Genomic DNA, 26828 nt, shown 5'->3' with positions numbered 1-26828 from the left:
TACCGCCGCAGGTCCCACACTAGTCTGCAATATACCCCCACACGAGCAAATAGCCAAAATCCGAATACCGTGCACGAACTGGGCGATGTCGGCCGTGCAAGCCTTCAGCTGGTGCCAAGACATTCGTAAAATTGAAGCCAAGAACGGCCGCCAAATCCGTGCTTTCGGAGCAACTGAGGGGAAGCCGCTGATCGAGCCCAGCGTGCCCGCGGCCGCCTCCCGCGCAGCACCGCCGCTGGGGACGACACGCTGCGGAATCGGATCGAGCCCATGGAGGAGGAGGGCGCGGTCGGCCAGCGCAGCAGGCGGAGTCCCTCCCCGCGCCGGAGCCCCCTGCAGTCGAGGGAGTCCTCGTTGGCGATGAAGGTGGCGACATCGAATCGCGGCCGACACGTCACGTGGGAGGAATGGGCGATGAGCGGGAACGATGCGCGCTACGACGCCGACTCCGCCGTGCTCGTGGCCGCCAAGCAGAAAGCCGCGCTCCAGGAGCACGCCAAGATGCAATGGCTCGCTTGCTTCGATTCAGCTCTCTCGGCAGCAGAAGTGGGGCTGGAGCGGGTGGGGGTGGATGCCGATTGAGGGAGAGCGTCTCCAGCTGCGCCCTGTGGCAGCTGCGCCCTGTGGCAGCTAGTCGAGGGACTTGGTAGTTGTGACCCCCCTGACTGAGTGAGGACAGGAGAGAGAGAGAGCGTTTTGTGGTGTTGGTGTACGCAATAACGGGACAGGGTGGTTGTTCTCTCTATCTCCTCTTCTAGCTCTTAGCATGAGCTGCGCCCTGTGTGCTGTGTCCGACCCCTTTTGCGCAGCAACACCTTAAACTTTCAGGCCCTCCAAATTCGGGTCGGAGCGTAGCGGAGTGGGCCCCGAGTTTGAAAAGGGCGACGGACGCTTGCGTCCTAGCCTCCAACAACGCCTCCCCGGCGCAGAGGGGCCCCCGGAGGGATGCACAACCGCTCCACGCCACGCCGCTTGCGGCGGTCCTCTTCCCAGCTCCGCTGAGGGCCCGTGCGTTATCCCTTTTTTACGAACTGCCACCTTTTCGTGTCCGCGAGGGCGGGCACTTCGGGGCTGCCGAGCTAATACAATAAGACAGAGCGAGAGCGGCCTTCCGACGATGCGCCTCGGAGCTGCGATCCTTTTCTCGCTCGCGACGTGGGGCGACTGCTTCTCCTCCGTCCCGACGTGTCCTTACGACTACAGATTCCACGGCCTCACGCTCCTCCTCCACTTTGGCGCAGCGCCGGGCCAGCATCGAATTTTCGAGTGCTACGAGAGGCACCTCTCCCAGTGGCGGACTGCTCACGGCCTGATCAACTTCCCGACGCATTCTACGCTGCTCTACGGCATCAACGGGTCCCTGCCCGGGTCGGGCGCCGCCAACATCGAAGCGTTCATGAACTCCATAATCCCACTCTACTCTCGTTTCCCAACGCCGATCAACTTCACGACGCCAGCCAACGTCGACGGCTACACGAACTACGCGTCGGGCCCGGGGTGGGAGTACGGCGATTCGTGCTGCAGCGAGGCATCGATGCGGATGCGATTCCAGGAGATCCTCCTGCAGCCGCAGGCGGCGGCGTCACCGCTGCAGACGCTGCACGCGGCGGTGCAGACGCGCTTCCCAAGCGGCAGCTCGTCGACTCTGTCCGGATACACGCCGCACATCTCGACCATTTACGCAAACTCGGACGCCGCCTCGGACCGGTGCGTCACGCCGCAGCTCGCGCCAAAGTTGTTCGAGGCGCTCGATGCGGCGGGCTGCGGGCTGACGGCGCTCAGTGGCATCCTGACGGTCACGTCGGTGGGGCTGTGGGACATGAACGGGAAGACGGCGACGGAGTGGGTCATGCTCGCCGAGTGGGCCCTTTCCTCGCCGTCTGGAGGCAGGTGAGAGGTGTGGGGAGGATGGGTGTTGGGTGGTGTAAAAGAAAGAGCGCTTGGAACACAGCGTCGCTGCGCGTCGCTCGGCACACCAGCACACCACCTCACCTCCAAACCCCGGCCATTCTCCAACGGCATGTCAGCGGCATGTCCAGCGGCCAGGGCCCAGGGGCAGCTCGCCTGACGTCGATTGGCTATTAGACGAGTGGCCTCTGGGCCGGCGCGGGGCCCCCCGGAGGGCGGAGGCACCGTGCGCCGCGCCGCAGTGCGGAAACGGGGCTCCGGCTCTATGAGTCTCTATGAGCACCGACTTCCCGAATGATCACGGTTGATCAGAGGGCAGATTTGGAGAGATCTCAAGGAGTACATACAGATAGACCCTCCAACCATCAGAAAACTCCGACCTGATCGGTCGTACTGACCGCCGACAGATCACTCCAGACAGCAGACAGGCCGACGTCTGCACGCGGCCGGCCGGGCGAGAGGCTTGACACGATCCGACCCTGCGACCCTGACGCTGCTGCTCTAGCTATCAGCCATGCACTGCTGACTGCTGCCACAATGTGCGACCTGTGCTGGCCCACTTGGCGGCCTTCCCGGTCAGTGGTGAGGCGCAGTTCAGAGCTGTCGATGGCGCGATGCCGCACTGGTCCCACATTGGTGACACGAGACCACCAAGTTTGCCGGTCCAAGAGAGAGGCGCCGGCGCTGTCCTGAGAAGGTGCGTGGTCCCTCTTGACTGCCCATGCGCGCGAGGCTGTGTAGGCATAGCCTCGAGAGTGCCAGCAGCCAATCCGAGGTGACGCGCATTGCGCCAGAAGCGTGCACGCAGCTGGAAGGACACCTTCCTACTGGCCGTACGATCACGTCATCACTGAATGCTTGATACAAAGGCCGCGAGCTATGCAGGTGATCAATTGTGCATCATGGCACGGTCAGCTGCGCCGACAGGCTGTCGCAAGGCGTGATAGCATGGCCGCAAGTACGCCGAATTCCCATGAAAACAAGTAAAAAATCGCGAAAAAAGAAAAAAACTCCAAAAAATCGGCGCCTGCGGCGGGCCATGGGACCCCATCTCCCCCCCGCATGGACACCCTCTGGGGCCCCCGCGCCGGCCCAGAGCGAGTGGCCTACCCTCCTTGGGTGTTGGCCAGGGTGTGTGTGCTCGGGGGTGTGTCAAATCACGCTCCCGGGACACGCCGGAGTTAGCGGGCGTGTGGTCTCCCCGCCTTCAGCTTCACTCAGCCCTGACCCGACGGGGAGTCGGGGGGGACTCCCATGCTCCCATCCACCCTCGCCCAGGGATCTACAATGCTGTCTTAAGGTCCGACAGGTTCGGCACCGGGCACCGCCTCGGTATACAAAATGCGCCTCTCTCTCCCTCAAAGCTGGCGCGAGTAGAGGCCCCCTCGCCCACCCAGGGTACCCTCTCCGAGGACCCATTTGGGTTGGGCTCTTTCGAGGACTCGCCGGGGCTCTGCTCCAAGAGACCCCGAGAGAGCGTGCGTGTGCCTCTAGCGAGCCCTCAAAGATCAGAGAACAGAAAGAATTCTACGAACACAGAAAGAAAAAAAACGACACGGCGATCACCGCGTTCGTGGTCCTCTCTTCAGCCAAAACTGCTAGGTGCGATGCATTCACAGCCCCACCCCCTCCCCCCCTCCACCCCCTCGCCACGCACACACACACACACAACTGCCTCGTGCGCTTGCTGTTTGCAGGCCCGAACTGCCTCGTCCGCCCAAGACCAAATCTTCGCTGGTGCCGGTGCCGCCGCATGCATCGCGCCGCACGCCGGTCGTGCCGCGCTGCACGCTGCCCATGATGCGCGTAACCACGAACCACGTATATGCCATACGTGTGGTTGCCGTGCCACCGACGCCGCGTGTGCTGCCGCGTCGCGCCAGTGCACCGAGAGAGTCTTCGTCTGCATGAACGCACAGTACTCGCATAGTGTGGGTAAAAGAAAAAAGTAGCGCACAATTCGTCTATATACTATATACGTACGGCTTAGTGTGAGTGGTTGGGGTGGCCTCAGGCATCCCCAAGGGAGCCTCTGCGGTGCCACATAAGCAGCTTAGACCTTAGTGCGGTGATTGTCGAGACTTTAAAGGATTCGTTTGAAGATCTCGCAAACAAGACAGACACACTACTATATGGTCACCAGTAAAAACGAAAATTCGACTTTGAGGGATAATATCTCAAAAGACTGGGTGAGAGAGCATAGGGGCCAAGCATTATTATTGCATATTAGGCCGCATAATTTCTAGAGGAAAAAAAGCCCCTCAAGCGAGGACTAGACTGCGTCACACAGAGTAGAGTGTGGCAGAGTCACCCTTATGTCCCTCGCCGCATGTCGACCGAGCTCCGCGCTTTATGTTGCGCTGTACGAAATAGAGAGCCAAATAGGGAAAGAGCACTACCCGAGGACCCAGAAGCGACCCAAGCAGCCACTAACGAAACGGAGCCCCAAGGCCCTCCATCCTGGTCCTACAGCGAACAGACAGACAGAAACGAAAGCAGGCGAGACCCTCCCACACCCAGAATTCAGCCCGCCGTCGCCGCCGACCACCCCGCCGCTGCCAGCGCCGCCTCCATTGACCTACACGACCGCCCGACACCCTCCTCCGCCCTCGCCGCCACCCTGTCACATAACCTCCCCGCCACCCTCGCCCATCGACACACAGCAAGTCCCTAGCCTTCTCCCTCGCCACCGACCCCGCCCATCACCCGCACATGCCCAACAGCCCCGCCCGTCTACCCCCCGCCACCGCCCCCACCCCGATCGCCCTAGACGCGACCCTCCCGCTCACCCCCGCCGCCCTCGAGCACTCCCACGAAGCCACCTCCGCCATCTCCCCCCTCATCTCAGTCAGCTGTCGCTCCTCCTCCACGCCAGTACCACACCACTTCACACCACCGCCGACCCGAACGAACGAACTCGAGACGCAGCCGACCCACATGATCGCTGCCACCGAATCATGGGACGATACTCCAACCGAGCCACCACCCACACACGGGAGCGAGGCCCTCGAAGAGATCCGTGAGAGGCGACGCCGAAAGGAACACGCCATCATCGGTCCAGCCCACCGAGTCTACCCGAGAAACTTGGGATGGCGAATGAAAGGGCAAAAGGGCACAAAAAACGGCAAACACCGCAAACTCTCCGATCTCACAATCCACAATATCACGGATCACCTCACCTCCAAGATCACCAAAGATGTCCAACCACGCCGTGCAAAGCTCGCTTCCGAGCTCTCACGCCGCGCGTAGGGCCCTTAGGGGCCTAGAGAACACAACCCCCTCTCTCTTTTCTCCCAGTAAGCTATAAGTACGTACATACGCGACTACTTGGTTAAAACATTTGCCGAATTTTGGGCGGCGGCTCCCCGCAAGGCACCGCTTGCTCCTTTGCTTCCTAGTTCCTCCGACAAGGAATGGTACGCACTGGCAGTGGATTCTTCCTCGGGCTTCGCGCTGCGACCACCGCGCCGCCCGGCGTCCGACCAAACGAGCCAAGGTCGGGCCGCGACGGCCCGGCCCTCCCGGCCAGCAAGGGCAAGGACGACAAATCTGCCGGGAAAGACCAGCGCTGCCTCCTGCTCGACCTGCTTGACCGAGACTCGCTCGACTGCGTGCTGATGGCGGCTCAGCACGGTTCCAGCTCCCACCTGCTCGCACGCCTCGGGCAGACGTGCACGGCCTTCCGCAAGCTGTCGGAGAGGGTGCGGTGTGATGTCATCCTCCAGCGGCTCTCCGACGGCTGGGACCCGGAGAAGCCGGCCGAGTCACTGCCGCTTCCGTCGGCGCTCTGCGAGGGCGGGAGCTTCCTCGACGCCCTGACGGAGCCTTCCCGAGGCCAGAAGCGCGTCATGTGCTACGTGACTCGCAAGCGAGGCGTGCGGGCGTCATTCGGCTTCCACCTGCAGCTCCCTCCGGGCATGGGCGACCTGCAGTGCTTCTCGGCGCGGAGGCACGTGCTGGGTCGGGCGCGCGGGCTATGCTACACCATCTCGCTTCACCGCACCGTCGTGGCCGAAGTCTGGTACGACGCCGACGGCAACTTCAGCCTGGTGGAGCGACGTGGCGGCGCGGCCGCCGGCGCGGCGCCTCCCTCCAAGGCGTCGCCCTCCAAGGCGTCGCCCAAGGCGTTGCCGTCCCAGTTCGTCGCTGCCAAGGAGGGCGACGACGACGGGGGCGACGACCACTCCGGCGGGGACCCGACGGGCGGCTGCTGGCCCATCAAGGCGCAGCCCCTGCTGCGTCCAAAGGTGCTGCCGGCGGCGGGCGGCAAGGCGGCAGTGCGAGAGAGCGACTCGCTCGCGATGCAGGTGCTGATCCGCCGCTCGCGCATCCGGCCGCGGTCAGTGCGCGTGAAGATCCCGGCGCAGGGTCAGTCCCCCCACGCCTCCGAGTTCGTCAACCTCGAGCCGCGGTGGGACGACGTGCTCAAGCACTACGTGCTCAAGTACCATGGCCGGGCGACGCGCGCGAGCGTCAAGAACGTGCAGCTCCAGCCGGCCGATCGGGCGGTGGCCAACGGCACCCGCCACCCCTCCTTCGACGGCGTGGCCTTCCTCGTCGGCAAGGTTGGCGACGACCGCTTCAACGTCGACTTCATGTCGCCCTTCTCCTTCCTGCACGCCTTTGCGCTGAGCCTCATCATCGTCGACTCGGCCTACTTCGGCTGCATCTGAGGGGGCGCATCGTGCGGCCAGCCGGGAGGCGGCCGCGCGCCGGCTCTCCGACCCGCTTGTTCATAGACTCGATGGGGGATGTCTAATCTGCGCCATGGTGTGTATCAACCAGTCATAACGGTGTGCAGTACAACATCAAGGCCAATGCGATCAGTCTTGTGGGGGGGGGTGCGTACGCTTTGTCGGCCCCACAGGGTGTGTGTAATGTGAAGCCGAAATGGCTTCTTTCTCGATATGCTTGTGGGAACAAGCAACAAGGGTGTAGTCGATCGTGGAGAGAGATCGCGACGAGAGGAGAACGCGTGTACCGTGTTCCGTGTACGCGAGTCGAGATATACGACACAGCCAACGCAATTCTTCCTATTCTTGCAGCATGGATGACCTTCGGTCCTATGTCCCCGCCTGAAACAAACTGACAAACTCCACGATCATGGTCTCGCCCGGAAGTCTCGCCCGGAGGAGGCACACTCCAGGTAGAGCTGTTTAACATTAACTTTGGGCCTAACAGTTGCGCTAGTGTTGGCTGAAATCCTTAACGTTGTTCAAGTGTTCACCCCAGCCCATGCTGTTACTGTTTGTTACTGTTGTTACTGCTGTTCAGCGGCCAGCAAGCAGAAAACGGCAAAAAACCCAACCCGAAAATACCTGGGTTTTCCCGGGTATTTTCGGGTATTACCCGCACTGGACACTGGAGGTCGTCGTGGGTCACTGCCAGGCCTTCCTTATTGTTGTTCAGCCGGCCGAACGTTAGCTACTGTTGTTGGGGAGCCCCACTGTTGTTCTGTTGTTACTGTTAACACTAGCAACACTGTTCAGCTCCCAACGTTAAACAGCTCTAACTCCAGGGACCCGGAACCGTCTCTCTCTGTCACCAGGGAACCCAGCCCCGCTTCTCGAGGAGGGTAAGACTGTCTCTGACCTGTTCCGACCTTGATCCGATTGTGATCAGACCGAAGCTGAGTACTGACCTGTTCCGACCGTCATCACTTTGAACATGTGGTCGGATCAGGGTCGGATCAGGGTCGGAACAGGGGGTGTGGGTAGGGTGCCCACAGCCCACAGGACCCAGGACCCAAAAGAAAATAGCTTTCCGGCCCAAAAAGGGACGCACGAGGCAAATCTGATGTTGGAGTGTTCCAATAGGAGCGAGGCCTCTTCCGTTGGGGGACCGAGTGACTAGGAAACGAGGGTTCCCCATTGTGTCCCGCTCCAGCGCGAGCGCGTGACACTGCACTTGGCGCCGAGCGGCCGCGGCTCAGACCTTGTGCAGGCCGACCCTCAATGACCACGCCGGTCCGGACCGATGGCGCTCGGTGTGGAGCAAGCAAGACCCCCCCCCCCCCCCCCCATCGGCGCGCGCCCGAGCTTTGAACGGCCGCCAGGAGCACCAAGAGGACTCCTCATGGCTGTGCTCAAGTGGGCTTCGACCGGCCTCGGCTGGGGGGGCGGGTTGTCCCGGTTGCCTTCTGCAGCCCCCTGGGCGTGGGTCAGCACCCAAAAACTGCCCCCCGGCGGCATACAGCACTGCCAGCCAGCCTCTTCCTCCTCCTAAGGGCTGTACTATAGGCCATATTGCGCCGCCTCCTACTGGCAGCCGGGCGGGCGCGCGCCGCGCGCGCCTCGGCGCGCGCACGGCTCGCAAGGTCCAACGAGTACTGCCGCCCGGCCGCCTCAGTACTCGCCTCGCAAGGCGCGCACCGGCTGCTCTGGCTGCTGCGCCGGCGGCCGCTGCGCTGGCCTGGCCGCTGCTGCGCTGGCTGGCGAGCGGTACGGCCGCCGGCGGCCGCTGCACCCGCGCCTTCCCTCGCGGGCGCCGTCGCGACGCGCGCGCCCAACTCTGCTGGCACACGGCACGCGTCGTCACTCAGCCGCGGAGAACAGGCGGTGCAGCGCGCGAAACGCGCGCGATCTCGTACTTTCAAGGCTGGATCCGGCCATTCCAAGGGTATACCTTTGAGATCCCCAGCGTCCCTCCCTCCTAGTCACAATCTCAATATCTCGACTCTCCAACACGAAGTGCTGCGATCGGGGTTTGCCCATTTCTTTTTTCTTTCTTTTTTTGGGTCCTGTGGGCACCCTAGTGTGGGTGTGACGGCCCGATATTTCCGGACCTTGCTTACAAACAGGTCAGAGTTGGTGAACCTTCTTTTGTACTAGGCTAGGATTGAGAGCAGCCTCGCTCTCAATCCTAGAAGTTCGCAGGATTGTGAGCAGCACTCCTCGCAATCGTAGCATCTCTGTGCGATTGTGAGCACCCACGCTCGCAATCCTACATCTTCTAGGACTACGAGCAGCTCCGCTCCCAAGATGACTGGTGACGCCTATGACTACTACCAGCGCGCTCGCAATCCGAGCAAAGTCTAGGACTGCGAGCAACACTGCTCACAATCCTAGCGACAAGCCTCCGATTGCGAGCAGGAGCGCTCGCAATAATCCTAGAACTTTCGCCGGCGAGCGACACCGCCCACAGTCCTACGACTTCTAGGATTGCGTGCGGGTCCCCTCGCAATCGGTGCGATCACTGTTGGATTGTGAGGAGACCCCCCCGGCGCGCTCACTCACAAGCGCTCGCGGCCGGAGCGATTGGGAGCGCCCCCTGTGCTGCTAGCAATCCTTGCACCTTGGATCTTTGGTACGTACGATTGTGAGCACCGCCGCTCATAGTCCTAAAGATGTAGGATCAGCTCGTTGGTGAGAGACTCGCCTGGTGAGGAATGAGTAGTGAGGAGTGAGGTACAGTATGAGTGGTGAGTACCGTAACCAGGGAGTGAGGAGTGAGCTTTGTTTGCGGAGCACTTCGCCCCAGTGCTTTTTCTCGCGCCTCATTGCACTCCGCGCCGCTTCCCGCTCGCCCAGCGCATCCGTGTTCACGCCCTCGGCCGCCATGAGCCTCGCGGACCTCGTGACCGTCATCAACGACCTCTCGGCCGCCAGCCAATTCAACCAGCTGCTCACGCACCTGCAGTCGCAAGAGGAGATGATGATTCAGCAGCTACCGCAGCTGGACGAGGCGCTCGCCTCCCAAAGACACGTCGTCGCCGCCGCCGCCGCGGCCAAGAATCGCGCTGCGCTTCTCGGCGTGCCACGCTCTCACGCACGCCTTTCCGCCGCAGGTTCTCCCCGCGCTGCGCCCGATGGAGCACTCGCTCGGCATGGTCTTCATCCTCAAGGCCAAGGCGGCTGCCGTGCCCCTCTCCAACCTGCAGGCGGTGCACACCTTCCTGCAGCAGTGCCGCCGCCTGCTGCTCGAGGGCGACCCTGTGCAGGCCCGCCACCCGCCGCCAACCCAGCGGAGTCAGCCGAGTGAGCCTTCTGTCCGACAGCGCGCCCTCGCCGCCTCAGGTCCAAATGGTGCCCTCGCACTTTGCCACCGTCTGCGCCAAGTTTGCCAACGCGGCGGTCGCCATCGCCGCGCCCGCCGCCGCCCTCCGGCCGCTGCAGCACGCGGCGCAGGTCCTGCACCGCCCACACCGCGCGTGCCCCGCGCCTTGGCGCAGCCGCGGCTGCTGCCCACCTGGGAGGGGGGCCAGATGGCGGGAGAGAGAGCCCGGCACGAGCGTGGAGAAGAGGCCTGCCTCACCGCGCCTCCCCTCCCCTTCCGCAGGTCCTCCAGCCCTCGCCGGCGCACTTCACGCCCGTGCGCACCGAGTCGCTGCGGGCTGTGCCGCTCCCTGGACGTGTCCCGGAACCTTCTCGGAAGCTTCCCGCGTAGGTGCACACCGAAGTGCTGCGGGTCGCGCTGCTTGCGCGGCACTACCCGGCCGCGGCGCGGCTACTCGACGCGTCCGACTTGCTCGAGGCACGCCCGAGATTCGCCCGAGATTCACCCGAGATTCGCCCGAGATTCTCCCCCCCCCCCCCCCTCCCACCCGCCCCCGTGGGTCGGGCCACTCGCTCCACACGCGCCCGCCGCCGCCCTCCGCGCAGGTGGCCAAGGAGAAGACGGGCGTTGCTCCGCGCGACCTGCTGCTCTACCACTACTACGCCGGGCTGGCCTGCTGCGGCCTCCACCGCTTCAGCGACGCGGTGAAGCGGGGGAAGAGGGTGTGGGGAGGGGGGGAAGGGGGAGGGGGGGGGGGGGGGAGGGGAACAATCCCCGAGGCCACTGGCGGCGCCGAGCCGCTGTGTCTTCCCCGAGGGGGGTGGCCTCCGCGAGCACGCCTCCCCGCCTCTCCGCCCCTCGTGCCAAACAGGTGCGGTACTTCACCCTGTGCTACACCGCGCCCACGCACGTCGTGCACGCGGCAACGGGGCACGAGACGGAGCGCCGCGCCGCGAGGAGGCGCCGTTCACACCGCGTCGGCCGTGGACAGGCGATGGTCGAGGCGTACAAGAAGTGCGTCCTCGCGTCGCTCCTCGCCACCGGAGAGCAGCCTGCGCAGCCAAAGTACACGGCGCTTCCGATCCAGCGCTACATCAAGACTGGCGTGCCGGCCTACTCGGAGCTGGCGGAGGCGTTTGCAACGCGCAGCCCGGCCGAGCTGCGCAGCGCGATCACAAAGCACGAGGCCACATTCGCGCGCGACCGGTGCCCCTTCTCTTGCCCCCTTCCGCCCCGCCCCCCCCCCTCTCCCCCTCCCCTCTCCCACCTTGCTGCCCCTCCCCCCTCCCCCTTCCCGCCTCCCCCCTCCCGCCTCTCCCACTACGTGCTGCCTCCCCTCCCGCCAGGAACCTCGGGCTGGCGCGCCAGTGCGTCGGCGCGCTCGTGCGGCGCAGCATCCGCAGCCTCACGCAAGCCTACCTCACGCTCTCTCTGGCCGACATCGCCGCGGCGGCGCAGCTCGAGTCACCGGCGGAGGCGGAGGGCACACGTCGACGCGAGAGGACCCGAGACGACCCGAGACGACCCGAGATGGCACGAGATCTAGGCCGAGGGACACGTCGTCGCGATGGTCGCCGCGGGCGACATCTCGGCAACCATCGACGAGCCGCAAGGCACGGTGCTCCAGATGCGGACGTCGCCGTCTGGCTGCACCCTCCCCTCTCCTCGCGCGGGACGGACGAGCGCGAGACGCGGCCCCCCATAGCCTCAGCGAGCGTGTCCGTGTGCTCGCAGGCATGGTGCACTTCTCTGAGTCCGCCGACGCCTTCGACTCGCCCGGCGCCGTGGCGGCGATGGAGGCCTCCATCAGCGGAGCCATCGGGGTGGCGACCAAGCTGCAGGCAGCGCAAGCGTTTGGAAACGCCTCCTCCCCTCCCTCTCCTCCCGCTCTCTCGTTCCTCGCGCGGTTCTGCACCGACCCTACCTCCCGGAACCTTCTCGGAACCCTCCTGCAGGCGATGCACGCGCAGCTCTGCACCGACTCGCAGTATCTCTCGCGCGTGATGCGCGAGCGCGTCCAGGCCTCCCCGCCCCCGCCCCCGCCCCCGCCCCTTCCCTCGCTGCACCGCGCTCCCTGCCTCACTCGTCCCCCCCGCGCGCCCCAGTCGCGTTGGGAGGATGACGGCATGGGCATGGGCAAATGAGCCGGCTCGCGCGGGCTGCGCCGCCCGCGCTCGCCGTGCCGGCGCCGTGGCCGCATCTTGCTGCTATTGTCGGGAGTTACGTATGCGCTGACTTCGCTGGCCAACCGTGGGGGCGAGGGGAGAGGGGTCTGCACGCAGGAAGACGAGAGGGCGCTAACGCCAAGCACCGCACAGGCGTCGCGCCGTTTGCCCTGGCTGGGCGCACCAGGTACTTGAGACCGCCACCGGTAGCGGTACGCCACAAAAGAGCCCAGTTTGTCCGTCTTGCGCACGCTCTACCTCGTCTTTCTACACGGAATTCATTACAGTAGGAGTAACAAACAGAGCTTTTTCTCGCGCGTTTTGCAGCTCTCGCGACTCGCCGCGTACCTACATTGTGCGAGGCGTGGGGGGCGATAGAAATCGCTAATCGGGCTTTTCGGGGCGTCAGCATCCAGCAGCCGATTTCTGTTTCGGCGAGGGAAATCAGCCAAAATTTCCAGCAGCCAATTCTAAACACCGATTTCTAAGGCAAGAGCACGCACTGTACGTACATACACCAATACACGTCGCGACGTCGGGCCTCGGGCGTCGCCCCGCGCGGCGCGGCGTACTAGGTTTAATTCGCTCTCCAGCACCTGTGGCACGGCGACGATCTCGTGTGCTCCCCCGGCCCCGCCCACCCCCGGTGACTCCCTGCTCTCTGTCCCGCAAGGACCCATATCCCGTTCAGCGAATGGCGCGCAGAACGAAAAACGCCAGGCCCTGCTCGTGGCCGTCTTCGGTCTTGGCGTTCAAGCGGTTTCGCATGCCTTCTCAATGGCACTTAGGTCGTGCCGAAGCTGAGCATCGTCGGGCGCAAGCGCCACGGCACGACGGTAGTCGTCCCGCGCCTCCATGTGCCTGCGGACAGATCGGCGCAGGGCACGTGCGTGTGCAGGAGGACATGCATGAGCGGGGAACCCCAATCAAGGGATGCCCGTCTAGGGCGTGGCTGTGGTTCGTGTAGCGCACACACCGAGTTAGCCGACTCAGCGCCATTCCTCGGCGTGCCAGGAGCTTGAGGCGCAGCGGAGCCGCAGCGGCCATCGAATCCGCAATGGCGTCCAAAGCTGTAAGGGCCGCGGTGGCATCGTCGACGCACGCGTTGTAATCGCTCAGTCGCAGGTGACAAGCAGCGCGGTTGGCGAGGCATTGGCAGCGGAACAGGAGCCCACCCGTCGCAGTGCCCTGCAGCCACTCTGCTGCAGCATCCGCCTACTCAGACAGTCATTGTGTATGGGAACAGCAGGGGCGCGTAGAGTATTTTGCGCTCGCACCTGTAGCGCAGCTCCGTACAGCTGCAGTGCCTGCTCGAGCTTTCCGTTGCGCACTGCTCCATCGGCGTCGCCCTTGAGAAGGGCAGCGCTCCTCGTCCCAACCGGCGGAGGCACACCCGCACTGACGACCTTCGGCTCCTTTGCGCTACTGCTTGCAGCGGGCTCTCCTGTCGATCCTGACTCGGTGGCCTCTGCTCTAGCCTCAACCACTGCCGCCTCCTTGCCCTGTGGTTGCGCTGCTGGCGCGATGGCCGGCTCTGGCGATGCAGGCGGTGCAAGCGGCAAGGGCTGCAGATCGACGCCCTCGGCAACGGCGCGGCGGGCAATTTCATCCAGGGAAGCTAGCACAGAAGGGTGCGCGGGACGGAGCTTGAGCGCAGCCCGGAGGTCGCTCGCAGCCTCCTGGAGCTGCGAAAGAGCAGCTCGTGCGGCCCCACGGCTCTCGAGCAACGCAAAACGCACCCGTTCAGCCTGGTCTGACCGGCAGACCAGCGCAGCACGGACCTCGTCGGGAAGCGGAGAGGGCGGGAAGAGCCCCGACATCATGGACCGCTCCACGCCATCCCTTGCCGCCTCCGCATCGAGCTCTGCCAGGCCGGCAGTTGCATCCGCGGCCGCTGCCGAGGGTTCGTAAAGCAAGACTAGACACGTCGCGCGCTGAGCAAGCGTCGCTGCATCGAGAGGCTGCAGCCCAAGGCATTCGTTCAGCAGCTCTCGCGCTCGTGTCAGCTCCAGTTGCCCCTCAGCGGTCCTCTCTTCGCCCGAGTTCGCGCAATGTGCAACGAGCGCAGCCGCCTCCTGACGGAGCTTTGCAGCCGCTTCCTCCCGCTCCTGCGCCGCGTGCAAGTCCATGGTCAGTACCGAGCGGTCCGAGACTGCACCTGGGTCTGCCGTCATGCCCTCCGTTGCTCCCACGAGAGCGAGCGCGCTGTGTAGGTCGGCCGTGGCACGATGCAGGACCCCCGCCGCGGCATAGGCCGTTGCGCGTCTCGCGTATAGGCGCATTCTCGCGCGTTGGAGAGCCTCCTCGGGCTTTGGAAACTCTGTTACGCACCGTGCCTTGCACACGATGTTGAGCGCCTCCGACGCGTCGGCGGCTGCGGCGAGCATCTCGCCGCGGCGTATGCGGCAGACTGAGCGGTTGGAGTAGCAAGCAACGACGCAATCAATGGCCTGTCCCATAATGGACTTGCCAAACTGGCTCAGCACGTGGGAGTAGGCCGACTCCGCGGATGCCCAATCCCGCAGGGTGTAGTGGCGATCCCCTCGCGCCTTGAGCCATGCGGGGTCGCGCTGCGAGATATCGGCCGCATCCGGTGCCACAGTCCCAGCCAACTGGGGCGCCGCCAGTGGGTCCGGTGGTAGCTCACGGTCGGCGGCGGCACCTGGGACCTCAAGGGGTGTGGCATCGTGAGAGTGGGGGCGCTGTGCCCAGGACAGGTAACATGTCAATCGACCAGTGTGCACAGGCTGCTCCCTTCCCTGCTAGCGGTGCACCTTTAGTGCGTGCCGGCGCTGGCAGCAGCTTCGGAGTAAACTTGATTGAGACAGTGCCGGTGCGGCGCGGCGGCGGCGGTGGAGAAAGGCGTGGAATAGACCGTGGTTGCAGCTGCGGCTGTCGCGGCGGTCGCGATGGTCGCGGTGGCGATGTCTCGGCGGAGGCGAGGGAGGGTTGGGCTTGGCCAGGATGAGCCGAGGAGGGCGCAATGCCACCATTCACCAACGCAGGCGGCTCATCTGTTTCCGCGATCTCGCTGTGTGGCTGAGCTGTGACGCTGGTGGGAGAGGTTCCGACACTGTTTTGCCAATCCCGGAGCTTGGCCGCCTCCGCCTCCTTCTCTGCGGCTTTGGCACGCTCAATCTCCACGCGCGCCATGCGGTCCTATGCGCAACGGAGAACTTTGACAGAGAGGGGTGGTGGCACGAAGCATTGCGCTCTCCGGGGTGTGCTGGGCGCGTGTGCACGTTGGAGGTGCGAATTCTCGATCAGGCTCTGGTCTGGTGCCAAAGAGGGGGGAGGGGGGCACCGCGCCTGGTCCATTTGCTGACCGAGCGTGAACCGGGACTCGTTCCAGGATTTTGACTTTTTGCGCTCAGCCTGCGCCGCGGCCGCCTCCTCAGCTGATGCACGCGATGCAGCCCGGCGCTTAAGCCGCTCCGTCCTCGGCATGTCTACGACAAGCCTTCCCCAGAGTCCTGATCCTGCTTTCTGAAGTCGGAGCGTCACCTTGCCATGCGCAATGGTCGCAACGCTCTCGTCCGGTAAAACCTACACAGGTGCGGGCAATGACGTCGACCGGGGATGCGGATGGCACAAACGCAGCTTTCAACTTTCATGCAGGTCACCTCTCCATGCAGATCGAGCTCGAGAAAGTAAGGAGCCGAGTTCAGCGACACGTAGTGAGGCGAGGAGAAGACGTCAGTCGTGCTGACCGATGCGCCAGTGCATTGTGCAATCACAGTGAGGCCACCTTTGGTCTCGGACCACGTGTACGAGGGAGAGAGCACCATGAAAAGGCGCACGGTCCAGCGTCAGGGCTGCCCCGCGATGCCCGCCCCGTTACGGACGTTGACAAAAACTGCTTTCCCGAGACTGCTTCTTGCGCACTTGCTGTCCTCCCATCCCTCCCTTGGGTTGTCTGTTTTCTTTCTTTTTTTGAGCACTTGAGCACTGGATAGGGTCGATTCCGCACGGTACGGGGCCCCGCTATCGTGATTTCTCTTTTTCATTCCACAGTCAGTTCCCCGCCTTCCAGGCACACCGAAACCATACCATACTGAGCCCCACAAAAGCACCGTGTGTGCGTGCCAAGTTGTTTGATTTGTCTAAAAGACGCTCAAGCATTTGACGGAAGTGACCAGGTATTGCACTATTGCTCCGGAGTGGTTGTTGTTTGTGAGTGAAATTGTTTTGTATGTAAATTGAACGGGCCCCCGCACAACTCGGGCAGGGCCCTTTATATTATTCCCAGGAGCCAGGTGGCGCGACTGCCGCTAGGGAGGGGTGTGCGTCCCCTAGGGGGTGGGTGGGTAGGCAGTGGCCTGGATGTTCTCTACACACACCACGTATGAACAAGTAAGTACGAACGAACGAACGAACGATTCTCGTCGCTCATTATGGCCTCCGTGCTCCGACAATAGCCTCCGACAATAGTCGGTGTCCATGACGTGCCGTCCGTCTATTTCGGGCCGATCGCTTTGGGTGGCTGTGGTTCCGGGCGGTTCCCGAAATAACCGAGCACCCAACGTTATGTGGATGCGGTGACGTTTGATCACGCGCCGCTCGCTATTCTGGTCCGCCCCCAACGAAACGTCTCTCTGACCATGCCCCGCTGCTCCACACCCACACTCGCGACCATCGCCGCCGTGCTCTCGCTCGCGGCAGCCATTCCCGTCCACCCCGGCGCCGACCGCCACCGGCGCCTCCAAGATTCCATCCAAGAGTGCCGCGATGGCCATGACGGAGTCCTAGTCGAGCTTTTGCCGAGCGCGCTCCCGTGAGAGCATCCCCTGCCCTGCTGCCAAGCCGTCCCTATCACCCCACGCTCACACCCACTCGCGCGTCGCAGGGCGGAGCCAGTGCACCACGTCGCCGAGTGCGGCCGCAAGGGCCGGTGCGACCTGCAGAGCACCACCGAGTCCTCTCCCACCGCGAAGCACGAGGTGCGCTGCTGCTCCGACGTGAGGATCAACGGCTGGGCGCGGCACAGTGCCACTTGTCCCTACACCGAGTCCGATGGGCCCGGGATCGGCGGCTGCCATCACGAGAAGACCTACGAACAGGCCGAGGCCATCTGCTCCGCCGCCGGCGCCCGCCTCTGCACTAAGGAGGAGCTGGAGACAGACTGCGCCGCCGGCACCGGCTGCGGGCACGACAAGGATCTCATCTGGTCCAGCTCTGTCGAGGCGTCCTCCGCCTCCACGAACGGCCAGCGGTGCGTCTCCGCGCTCCGTGCCAAGGCCGAGGCAGTTGGCGCAGAGATCATGTACGAGCTGCCCTCCATCGAGGCAATTGCGGTCCACGCGAGCGGCACGGCCTTGAGCGAGCTCCTGGCCGACGAGGAGATCCAGGCCGTCACCGCCAACTGCATGATCGTCCTCCCCGACTCCGAGATGCAACGCGCGCGCTCCATCTCCGACGCCCTCTCGTGGGGCATTGACCGCATCGACAGCCGCTCCGGCACCGATGGCCAGTACGACGACTCGGGCGTCACAGGTTCTGGCTCTCTCGTCTACATCCTCGACACGGGCGTCCGCATCTCCCACCAGGACTTTGGCGGCCGCGCTGAGGCTGGCTGGTCGGCGGGCTGCCCCACCAACTCGGAGTCGGGCTGTGGTGACGCGAACAGCGGCTGGGTTTACCAGGGCGTTATCACCGAGGCCACCTCCCAGTGCAACGGCCACGGCACGCACTGCGCCTCGACCGCGGGGGGTGCAACCTACGGTGTCGCCGAGGGCACCACCATCATCACCGTTCAGGTGCTGAACTGCGGCGGCTCCGGATCGACGGCCGGCATCGTCGCGGGCATCGAGTGGGCGGTCGCAGACTCGAAGGATCGCGGCTTGCCAGCGGTGATCTCGATGTCGCTCGGTGGCGGCGGGGCAAACCGCTTTGACGCTGCCATCAATGCCGCCTTTGCCGAGGGTGTCCTGAGTGTCGTCGCAGCCGGCAACTCCAACGCCGATGCGTGCGACTACTCTCCCGCCTCTACACCACTCGCAGTCACCGTGGGATCGACAACCAACAGCGACGCCAAGTCGGGCTTCTCGAACCACGGCACGTGCGTCGACATCCATGCGCCTGGCTCCGGCATCACGGCGGCGTGGGTCGGCTCTGACTCGGACACCACCACTATCTCCGGAACCAGCATGGCGTGCCCGCACGTCGCGGGAGTTGCGGCGCAGATCCGCGCGCTGCGGCCGAACTTTGGCCCGGGCCAGATCACAACGTCTCTGCTATGCTTTGCCACTCCAGACACCATCAGCGGCCTCCCCTCCAACACTGTCAATGAGCTGCTGTTCAACGACCTCGACGACGCGGCTCTATTGGAGTGCCTCCAGGCATCAAGCCCTGCGCCACCGACGCCGCCCTCGCCGCCGCCCTTGCCGCCGAACCCGGGCAGCTCGTGCGAGCTGGCGCACTCCTTTGGCGACTCCTCGACCAACACCTTCTCGCTGGACATCTCCGACACCTCGGTCGGTGTCGGCCCGCCCGGCTACAATCCCTCGCTCTGCTCGGGCACGTGGTTCACCGGCAGCGGCGCCGTCTACTGGCTCAAGCTCGACGACGTGCGGCCAGGCGTCTCGCTCGACCTGACTGCCTGCGGCTTCGACACGGACCTCTCCGTCTTCAAGGGCTCCTGCGACAGCCTCGAGATGGTGGCGTGCGACGGCGACTCCGGCTCGTGCAACGTCGCCTACAGCTCCTTCATCGACGACTTTGTGCCCGAGGCGGACACGCAGTACTACATCGTCCTGGGCGGGTACAATGCCGCTACGGGCGCCGCCACAGTGACCGGCACCTACGCCTCGGGCGCGTCGCCCTCGCCGTCTCCCCCTCCCTCTCCCTCGCCAGCGCCGTCGCCAGTGCCGTCGCCCTCGCCGGTGCCGTCGCCGTCGCCGTTGCCAGTGCCCCCGCCGTCGCCTACGCCGTCGCCGGGTCCGGTCGCTCCGCCTGGGCTCTTGCCATGCGATGTCTGCGACTTTGCCGTCGAAGTTTTCAATGGCGTCGAGTGCATTCTCATTTCTGATCTCCTCGACCACTCCCCCCTGGCGCCACCCTTCGCTTCCCCAATCCCGTCGCCGCCTCCGCCGTCGCCGTCGCCGTCGCCGCCTCCACCGCAGAATTGGATCGAATGCGGCAGGCCCGGTCGGTGCACGGAGGCAGCGAAGTTTGCAGCGCATACAGAGTTGCATGAGGTTCGCTGTTGCTCCGAGACGAAGCTCTCCAATTCGTGGCGCCGGAATCAGGGTTGCTCGGTGTGGAGTGATTCTCAGGGGCCAGAGATGGGCGAGTGCGCCCACTCCAAGACGTTCTTGGAGGCAACGGCAATTTGTGCCGATGCCGGCGCTCGCCTCTGCACCCAGGATGAGATTGCAGGCAGCTGCACTCGTGGCACAGGGTGCGGCCATGACCGTGACCTCATCTGGAGCTCTACGACTGATTGAGCCAAGGAAAGCTTTAATTCATTATCCATCTTTTTATTGGCACCGCAGCCCACGAAGTTGTTCATTATTGGCATCTCTTTGCCCCCCTTCCGCCCCTCTCCCCTGTTCATCTAGAAGATCGATCTCAAGCTCAGATCGATGCTGTCCCTACGGCTTTAAGCGGGGAAGTTGAGCTGTCCGTGACGCACCCCTCTTGTTGCATGTCCGTGGAGGATCTTGTCGAGCGTCCGGTCTTTTGTTTACCACATTATATTATTCATGCACACGGGACACTCCCCAAGCCCAATCCCGCGCCCCCCCCCCCCCCCCCCATGTACGCGTGTACGCCATATACAGTGTCGGACTCTCGGAGTAATAATCACCGCCCAGGGGCATGTGAGATGTGTAGCCCCCATGTTGATGCCATCGTGCCCGCGGTGCGCGTCGTGACTCGTGTGGCGCCCGTCCCGTTCTCTTTGGTCTTGCGTGTGTGACCACTTTTAGCACAGCTCTCGTCTCTCTCCCTCGCTCCAAGTTCGCACGCGCACCCACTGACAATCACATCGTGACTCAACCATGGACTCTCACCTCAACTCATTGCCGGCACGACGCGGCCAGATTGGCTCGCAGCCCAAAGGCGCCCGTGCCGCACGAGACGGGCTTGCCCAGCACGATGGCGGCGGACGGCGCGGTGAGCGGGTCGGGGTCGCCGTGCGTGGCGGCCTGGGTGAGAAAGTGCGTCGTCGTCTCGAACGTCATCTTGAGCAGCGGCGACACGTGCGTCTCCATGCCAGAGCGGTTGAGCGGCGTGTAGCCGCCCTCGTGCGTCATGTAGTCGCCTGCGGGGTGCTCACGCCGGGGTGAGTGTTGCGTCGCGGCGGCGCCCTCCCCTTGCGCGCGCTCGAGTCACCGATGAGCGCGAGGTGGCGAGGGTCAACCTTGATGCCGTACACGCCGAAGACCGACTTGATCTCGGAGACGATGGTGGCGCGCGCCGCCTCGACGCCAAAAGTGCAGAGCACGGCGTAGATATCGTTGGATCGGACCTTGTTCAGGTCGACCACGGCAGCCATCGCCCGGCTCGACGCGAGCGCGCCAAAGTTGACGCCCGCCGTCTGGATGACCGGCGCTTTCGAGCCCTTTGGCGGCGGGAGCACCACCGCCGAAGTGATGCCCTCGGTGTGTCGCACCACCACCTTTGGCGCGAGCTCCTCGACGAGCGGCACCTACAGGCAAGGAGCGTGACCGGTGAAGGCAGCGGGCGTACAGAGCGGCTCCTTCCGCGGCCGATCCACCAGCTGCAGCCGCGCGGTGCGCGCCGGCATCCGGCAGTCGATCCATCCCGACAACCCGTCGCTCGCGACGCCGGCGCCCACCAGGGAGCCTCCCGGTCGGCAGAGCGCGTCGAGGCGCGTCACAAAAGCCCTCTCGGCCGACGCCTCCTCTGCCGCAGCTGCGGCCGACCGACCGCCCGATGCACCACCGCCGCTGCCAGCCGCCGCACCCTCGGCCTCCTCCTCGTCGCCCTCCTCGCCCTCCTCGCCCGTCGGCGACGACGCACGACCGCTCTCACCACCGTCCTCCTCGTCGTCGTAGTCGGCGCTCGAGCGCCGCGCCGCGCGCGCCGCTGCGCGCGCGTCGTCGTCGTCGTCGTCGCCGCCGCCGCCGCCGTCGCCGTCGCCGCCCCCGTCGTCGTCCCCGCTGCGCCCACGGCGCTCGCCCTCGCCGCCTTCGCCTCCAGCAGCCCCGCCATCTTCATCGCCTCCGCCCGCCGCGGCCGGCGCAGCTTCCCGCCGCGCGGCGCGACTCGTCACCGCCTTTCGCCCCTTGGAGGCGGCTGCGGCGTGCTTTGCCATCGCCCGCTTGAGCGATGGGAGCAGCTGCTCGACCAGCGGCAGCAGCAGCTCCACGCGCTGCACGCCGGCCGCGGCCGGGTCGAAGTGGAGGGTGAGGCGCACGCGCCGGCTGTACTCCGCGGCGCTGCCGCCCGCGGGGGCCGCCTCGGGCCGCAGCCGCTCCTCGGCGGTCACGCGCTGCAGCACCTCTGCGAAAGTGACGCGCTCGAGGCGGTGCCGCACCTCCTGCGCCGCCGCGTCGGCGCCGCCGGCAGACTGAACCGCCTCGAGGAGCGAGAGGGTCATCAGGGGCGTGGACGGCTTGCGCGACGCAACCATGATCACCTCGCGCAGCCGAGGGATGCCCAGAGTTACGTTGGCGAGGCCGGTGCCCGCCTAGTCATTGAGTACAGAGTACTTAGTCCCGACTCATACGTCACGTGGGCGAGGCCGCTGCCCGCCAGGTGGAAGGTGTTGAGGGTCATCTGCGTCGAAGGCTCGCCGACGGACTGCGCCGCGAGCAGGCCGACCGCCTCGCCGGGCGGAGAGAGCGAGTCGAGGTACTTGTGCCACACCACCTCGCGCCACACGTCCGCCGCTGGCGCAGGGCGGCCCGCCGCGACGGCGGAGGCGGGGTCCTTGGCCGCGCGCGCAAGGAAGTCCTCCATCGACTCCTCAAAGGCGAGCGAGGTGTTGCCGAGGCACGCCGCCGGCGAGGCCCGCTCGAGGAGGATCGGCCGCTTCTCCGGCGGGGTGGCGAGGCGCGCCGCGTGCCGCTTGTGCGCCGCCGCCGCGTCGAGGCGGCCGGCTGAGGCCGCCGGCACGTGGCGCGGGGTCCACTTGGCGCGCAGCGCGTGCGCGTTCGCCGCGAGGAAGGGCTGGTTGCCGAAGAAGGCGACGCGCGTCGGGTCGAGGCCGTCCTCGCCCGCGACGAAGGAGACGACGGAGCCGTCGACGACGTTGCGCACCGTGTGGTCGTAAGCGACCTGCAGCGGCTCGAGGTGCTTGATCAGGCAGCGCTGCAGGTAGCCCGAGCGCGACGTCTTGACGGCCGTGTCGACGAGGCCCTCGCGCCCCGCCATGCAGTGGAAGTAAAACTCGGGCGGCCGCACGCCGGTGAGGAAGCGGTCCGTGATGTAGCCGCCGGCGCGCGCGGAGAGCTCGAACGGGGCGAAGCACGGCGCAGTCGCGCCCGAGGGCCCGATGGGTACGCGCCGCCCCTCGAGCTCCTGCTGCCCGAGCATGACCGCAATCTGCGAGAAGTTGACCTGCGAGCCCTTCGCGCCGGTCTGCGTCATGATGGCGAACTGGTTGCGCGGGAAGGGCACCGCCATGCCCGAGGGCAGGCAAGCGGCGCCAACCTCCGACGCCAGCGGAAGCAGCGCCTGCTTCATCGCAGAGTCGAGCGCGGCGCCCGCCTCGTCGCCCTTGTCCGCCTCGGTCAGCTTCTCCGCGAGCAGCTGCCGAAACGCCGCGCGAGCCACGCCGCCGCCGCTGCCGCTGCCGCCCGCGCCCGCCGCCGCGGCGGCCGCCAGCGCGCCCGGCGCCAGCTTGCCGAAGCTCTCGGCGGCCGAGACGCCGCACCCGTCGGCGGTGGCGTGTAGTCGGCGCCGCCGCTCGTCCGCCGCGGGCGTGAGCATCACGTCGCCGATGCCGCAGGTGTGGCCGTGCATCTGCTCATAGCCGGTGAGGAGGCGGCCCAGCTGCGAGAGGAGCTGCCCCGCGGGCTCGCCACCGAGCAGCTCGTGCACCTACGCTCGCCGCAATCCCGGCTCATCTCGGGACATCTCGGGTGATCTCGCCGGAGAGGAGCTGGCGCACCGAGTGCACCAGCCCGAACTCGGTCGCGCCGAAGGCGGCCTTGTCGAGCACGCCGGTGAGAAGCTCGCCGTCCAGGATCTGCACGGCGTTCTCCTCCGGCTCGCCCGTGCCGGCGTAGCCGGCGCAGCTCGGGCGCGCCCAGGTGTCGCCCGCCGTCTTCGCCTTGAAGGCGCAGTTGAGCGCGCCCGCGCCGAGGTGGCGGAGCAGCGTCGAGATGACCTGCTTGCCCGTCCAGAGCGGCGCGGGCTTGAGGATCGTGGGCGGCATCGTGACGAAGGTGCCGCCGCCGCGCGAGAGGTCGACGCCGGCGAGGAAGAGGAGCTGCATGTACTGCGACTTGGTGAGGAAGGTGTCGCGCTTGGTCAGCAGCACCCCCATCACGACGTGGTCCTGGATGAGCCCCCGCAGCGGGCGGCCGTTGGTCGGCACGATGTACTGGTGGTCGGTGGCGGCGATGTGGTATGCCTCGGCGCGCGCGAGGTGGGACTGGCAGAGGTGCAGGTTCATCTCGTCGCCGTCGAAGTCGGCATTGTACGTGTTGCAGTTGGCATAGTGCATCCGGATCACCTTCTCGTTGCGCAGCACGCGCGCCGAGTGCGCCATGATGCCCGGCTTGTGCAGCGTGGGCTGCCGGTTGACGAGCATCGCGTCGCCGCTCACGAGGTGCCGCCAGACCTTCTTGACGCCGCCCGTGACGTGCGACCGGCCGAGGCCGGCCGAAGGCGGGACGCCGCTGCCCGGCGTGATGCCGGGAATGCCCGCGGCGGCGGCCGCCTTCTTTGGCGTCATGGCCGCCAGGCCGCCCCCGAGCGACGGCGAGAGGAGCTGCGCCCCCCCCAGCTCCCCTCCGGCCACGCTGCCGCCGCCGCCGTCGGCGTCGGCGAGCAACCTGGCGGCGATGGCGACGCGCTGCGGCCTGGAGCGGCGGCGCAAATCGATCATCGCGCCGTCCGCGTCTTGGACAAAGTTCGCGCCCGGGTGCTCGTGCGGGCCGTTGACGACCGCGCGGCGCAGTACCTGCGCACGACACACAAGCGCCGAGGGTCAGCCGTCTCGCTGGCCGGCCGGTGCGCCACCACCACCCACCCACCGCCCCGCCCCCCTCGCCCCCCCCCCCCCTTCGCCCCCTTCGCCTGCACGTTCCACGGCGTGACGGGCTCGGGGAAGGTGAGCTCGGTCGCGAAGTGCAGCGGGACGCCTAGGGTTTGGCTCCGGGAAGGTGGGGAGCCGCTCCAGTGAGGCGGCAGTGCAAGGTGCAGCGGGCGCCAATCTCGTGCGTCCCGAGGTTCACGTCGGGCGAGATGACGGAGCGGCAGCAGAAGTTGACGCGCTTGCCCATCATGTTGGAGCGGAAGAGGCCCGCCTGAGTGCGAGTGGTCCGAGGAGGGTCGGCGAAGGGCACCGCCCGCCCATCCAGTCGCCCGCCCTCTCAGCCGGGAGAGGGAGCGGGAGCAGGAGCAGGAGCGGCGCGCCTTTCGCTCGAGCATCTGCTTGACGCCCTGCGCGTCCTTCTCGTCGGCCTTGCCGCCGCCAGCGGTGGAGTCAACCATCGACGCCACACCCAAGCTCATCTCGTCCCACGCGGAGAGGTACCGATCCATCATTCGCTGGTCCGTCATCGGGCCGTACCCGTTCCCACCGCCCGCCGTCTGCCCGCCCGCCGCCGCCGCATCCTGGTCGGCCTTTTGCTGCTTGATGCGGTGCAGCGTCTCGATCGCGGTGAGGACCTTGTTGAGGAAGACGTTCTGCGAGTGGTCGAACAGCTGGTCGCCCACCTTTGCCGGCGGCCGGAACCGGTTGGGCGGCACGATGACAAATTCCTGAAAGAAGGAGTCGGCGTCGAGCGATGGGTAGAGCTGGCCGAGCAGCTGCGACTCGGCCTCCCACAGCGCCGCCATCCGCTCGCGCGCATCCGTCGGGTTGAGGAAGAGGGACTTGCCCACCTGCGACGTGCCGCGCTCCGCCGTCGCCTCGTCCACCTCCATCGCCTCTGCCGCCGCCTCGTCCACCTCCTCCGCCTCCTCGTCGTCCTCCTCCTCGTCGTCGTCGTCGTTGTCGCTGCCCTCAGTGCGATTGGCGGCCACCGCCGACGCGGCGGCGGCGGCCGCCGCCACGCTCCCGTTCCGCGTCGATCGGCGGGAGCTGCTCACTGGCGCCAAGCCTGCGTTGTGAAGACACGGCCGTCGGGGTGTGAAGACAGTGCAGTGAGTCTTCACGGCATCGCGGGAAAGCAGAGAGCAGCGACGACGGTGAGAGTCCGATAGCAGCGCAATTGGATACGGTTGAGCGCGCGTCTCCTCGAGCGCTAGCGCAGGGGCGTGTCATCCACATCTAAGGGCGCCAAGCCGAGCTGCTCGTTTGCCGCGAGGGCGCGCTGCGACAGCGCGCTGACGAAGAACTTGCCACCGTGCACCTGGGGAAAGTTCGGAGCAGGCTCAGGAGAGGTGCGAGGAGGAAGAAGACTTGCCCGCCGCGCGCCTTGAGGCTGCCCGAGGCACGACCGCACCGCGTGCACTTGTTCGACGCCTAAGGTCGCCCGCCAGCTCCCGCGGGTGAGACCACCCACTTCGCACGGCGGCGAAGCGTGCGCCACGGCGGCGACAGCTGGAGCGCGGGCCAAGTAGGGTGTGTGGGCATGCGGTGGTGTCGTGTACGGCGTTCGGCGCGTCGGGTGAATGCGTGGGCCGCAAAGGCAGTCGCTACAGCGTGCATGTGTCTTCCTCGCTGCCACTTCGCTGCAACACCGCCATCCCGAACCCCCGCATCTAACCCCCGCATCTAGGCTTGCATCTAGGCTTGCCATGCCGGCCGCAACGCGCGGGCTAGCCCCGCCAAGATCCGCTTCCGGAGGGCGATGAGGTGCGGCGACGAGGCGCAGCCTCCGGCGACGCCTGCCGAGCCGGCGGCGGCGGGGCGACGCAGCAGCGCGCACCCTGCCGCCGAGACGCCGCTCATCCACGCGCCCTCCGACTCCTCCGCCACCTGAGAGGCGCGAGAGGCGCAGAGTCGGAGGCACGCACGCGGGGCAAGAGCCTCTCGCCGTTCGCGAGGCGAGGCGCGCCTCGCCAGCCGCCCGCTGCTGGTTGTTGCCCAGCTTGGAGTTGCCGCTGACCACGGCGGCGGATTCGAGCACCTGCACACGGGGCACGGCAGCGGTCGGGGCCGCCGCGCCGCCGGACCAAGACCGACGGATGGCGCCACCGCGGCAGCATCGGTGAGGAGGCCGGCATCGAGGAGGCGCAGCGCGGCGGCGTACGGCTCGAGACGAGCACGCGGTGCACGGAAGTGGTGGCACGCCGAGCACGCGCATCGCAGGAGCTGGTGGAGGAGCGGGAAGAGCAGGTGCGTGTAGGTCGGCAGCGGCAGATCGATGTGCCCAAAGTGGCCTGGACAGAGGCCGTACTCGAGGCCGCAGGTGACACAGGTGTCCCAGTTGTCGGTCGGACCCATGCGTGCGTCGTACAGCCCGTTGGCCAGCGGTCGGTTCATCACGTCGCGCTGTCGCGACGAGGTCACTTTGCACACTGACAAGCGCTCCACTTCACGCTTGGTGTAGAAGGAGAACTTGATGCCGCATGCCTCGTGCAGCAGCGGGCCGACGCCCGAAAGCGTCGACCAGGCCGACTCTCTGTCCATTGGAGCAAATCCGCTCCAATGTCAGAGCCTCGCCAACCTCGGCA

General features: G+C 65.8%; 6 protein-coding genes across 6 annotated transcripts; 4 read left to right on the top strand and 2 right to left on the bottom strand.

Moving 5' to 3' along the window:
• Positions 1-85: 85 nt before the first annotated feature.
• On the top strand, positions 86-582 carry EMIHUDRAFT_207335 (hypothetical protein; the record flags this gene model as incomplete). The annotated part of the gene is made up of 2 exons (XM_005774566.1): positions 86-202; positions 277-582. 2 exons carry the CDS (start codon positions 86-88, stop codon positions 580-582), a joined length of 423 nt encoding a protein of 140 aa, XP_005774623.1.
• Positions 583-5266: 4684 nt separating this feature from the next.
• Positions 5267-6927, top strand: EMIHUDRAFT_463672 (hypothetical protein). Its single transcript, XM_005774565.1, has 2 exons — positions 5267-6859; positions 6898-6927. The coding sequence occupies exon 1, from the start codon at positions 5322-5324 to the stop codon at positions 6579-6581; it is 1260 nt and encodes a 419-aa protein (XP_005774622.1). The 5' UTR covers positions 5267-5321; the 3' UTR covers positions 6582-6859; positions 6898-6927.
• Positions 6928-9402: 2475 nt separating this feature from the next.
• EMIHUDRAFT_435590 (hypothetical protein) lies at positions 9403-12369 on the top strand. The gene is made up of 13 exons (XM_005774564.1): positions 9403-9591; positions 9695-9847; positions 9924-10034; positions 10186-10218; positions 10294-10380; positions 10509-10607; positions 10775-10825; positions 10895-11109; positions 11250-11379; positions 11450-11516; positions 11638-11744; positions 11859-11924; positions 12009-12369. Exons 1-13 carry the CDS (start codon positions 9466-9468, stop codon positions 12045-12047), a joined length of 1284 nt encoding a protein of 427 aa, XP_005774621.1. The 5' UTR covers positions 9403-9465; the 3' UTR covers positions 12048-12369.
• A 451-nt stretch (positions 12370-12820) lies between these two features.
• Positions 12821-15856, bottom strand: EMIHUDRAFT_207330 (hypothetical protein; the record flags this gene model as incomplete). The annotated part of the gene is made up of 7 exons (XM_005774563.1): positions 12821-12929; positions 13045-13283; positions 13346-14730; positions 15143-15227; positions 15270-15294; positions 15373-15614; positions 15692-15856. 7 exons carry the CDS (start codon positions 15854-15856, stop codon positions 12821-12823), a joined length of 2250 nt encoding a protein of 749 aa, XP_005774620.1.
• Positions 15857-17458: 1602 nt separating this feature from the next.
• EMIHUDRAFT_65068 (hypothetical protein) lies at positions 17459-18220 on the top strand (the record flags this gene model as incomplete). Its single annotated transcript, XM_005774562.1, has 1 exon — positions 17459-18220. A coding segment is annotated over one exon (762 nt), but the record flags the coding sequence as incomplete, so codon positions are not given.
• A 1866-nt stretch (positions 18221-20086) lies between these two features.
• Positions 20087-26784, bottom strand: EMIHUDRAFT_101352 (hypothetical protein; the record flags this gene model as incomplete). Its single annotated transcript, XM_005774561.1, has 10 exons — positions 20087-20331; positions 20403-20718; positions 20788-21723; positions 21768-23078; positions 23149-24165; positions 24288-24346; positions 24551-25290; positions 25562-25674; positions 26081-26281; positions 26350-26784. 10 exons carry the CDS (start codon positions 26782-26784, stop codon positions 20087-20089), a joined length of 5373 nt encoding a protein of 1790 aa, XP_005774618.1.
• Between the last annotated feature and the right edge of the window lie 44 nt (positions 26785-26828).

The sequence above is a fragment of the Emiliania huxleyi genome, assembly GCF_000372725.1.
Source record: "Emiliania huxleyi CCMP1516 unplaced genomic scaffold EMIHUscaffold_31, whole genome shotgun sequence".
NCBI classification, from domain to species: Eukaryota; Haptophyta; order Isochrysidales; family Noelaerhabdaceae; genus Emiliania; species Emiliania huxleyi.
This window is presented reverse-complemented; position numbering and strand designations above follow the sequence as displayed.

Bases quoted from the DNA above. Each gene is read 5' to 3' on its own strand.
- EMIHUDRAFT_463672 (XM_005774565.1), top strand. From the start codon at position 5,322: ATGGTACGCACTGGCAGTGGATTCTTCCTCGGGCTTCGCGCTGCGACC.
- EMIHUDRAFT_435590 (XM_005774564.1), top strand. From the start codon at position 9,466: ATGAGCCTCGCGGACCTCGTGACCGTCATCAACGACCTCTCGGCCGCC. The intron at 9,848-9,923 runs GCCCGCCACCCG...TCGCCGCCTCAG, and splicing joins TCGAGGGCGACCCTGTGCAG to GTCCAAATGGTGCCCTCGCA. The intron at 10,035-10,185 runs GTCCTGCACCGC...CCCCTTCCGCAG, and splicing joins CGCTGCAGCACGCGGCGCAG to GTCCTCCAGCCCTCGCCGGC.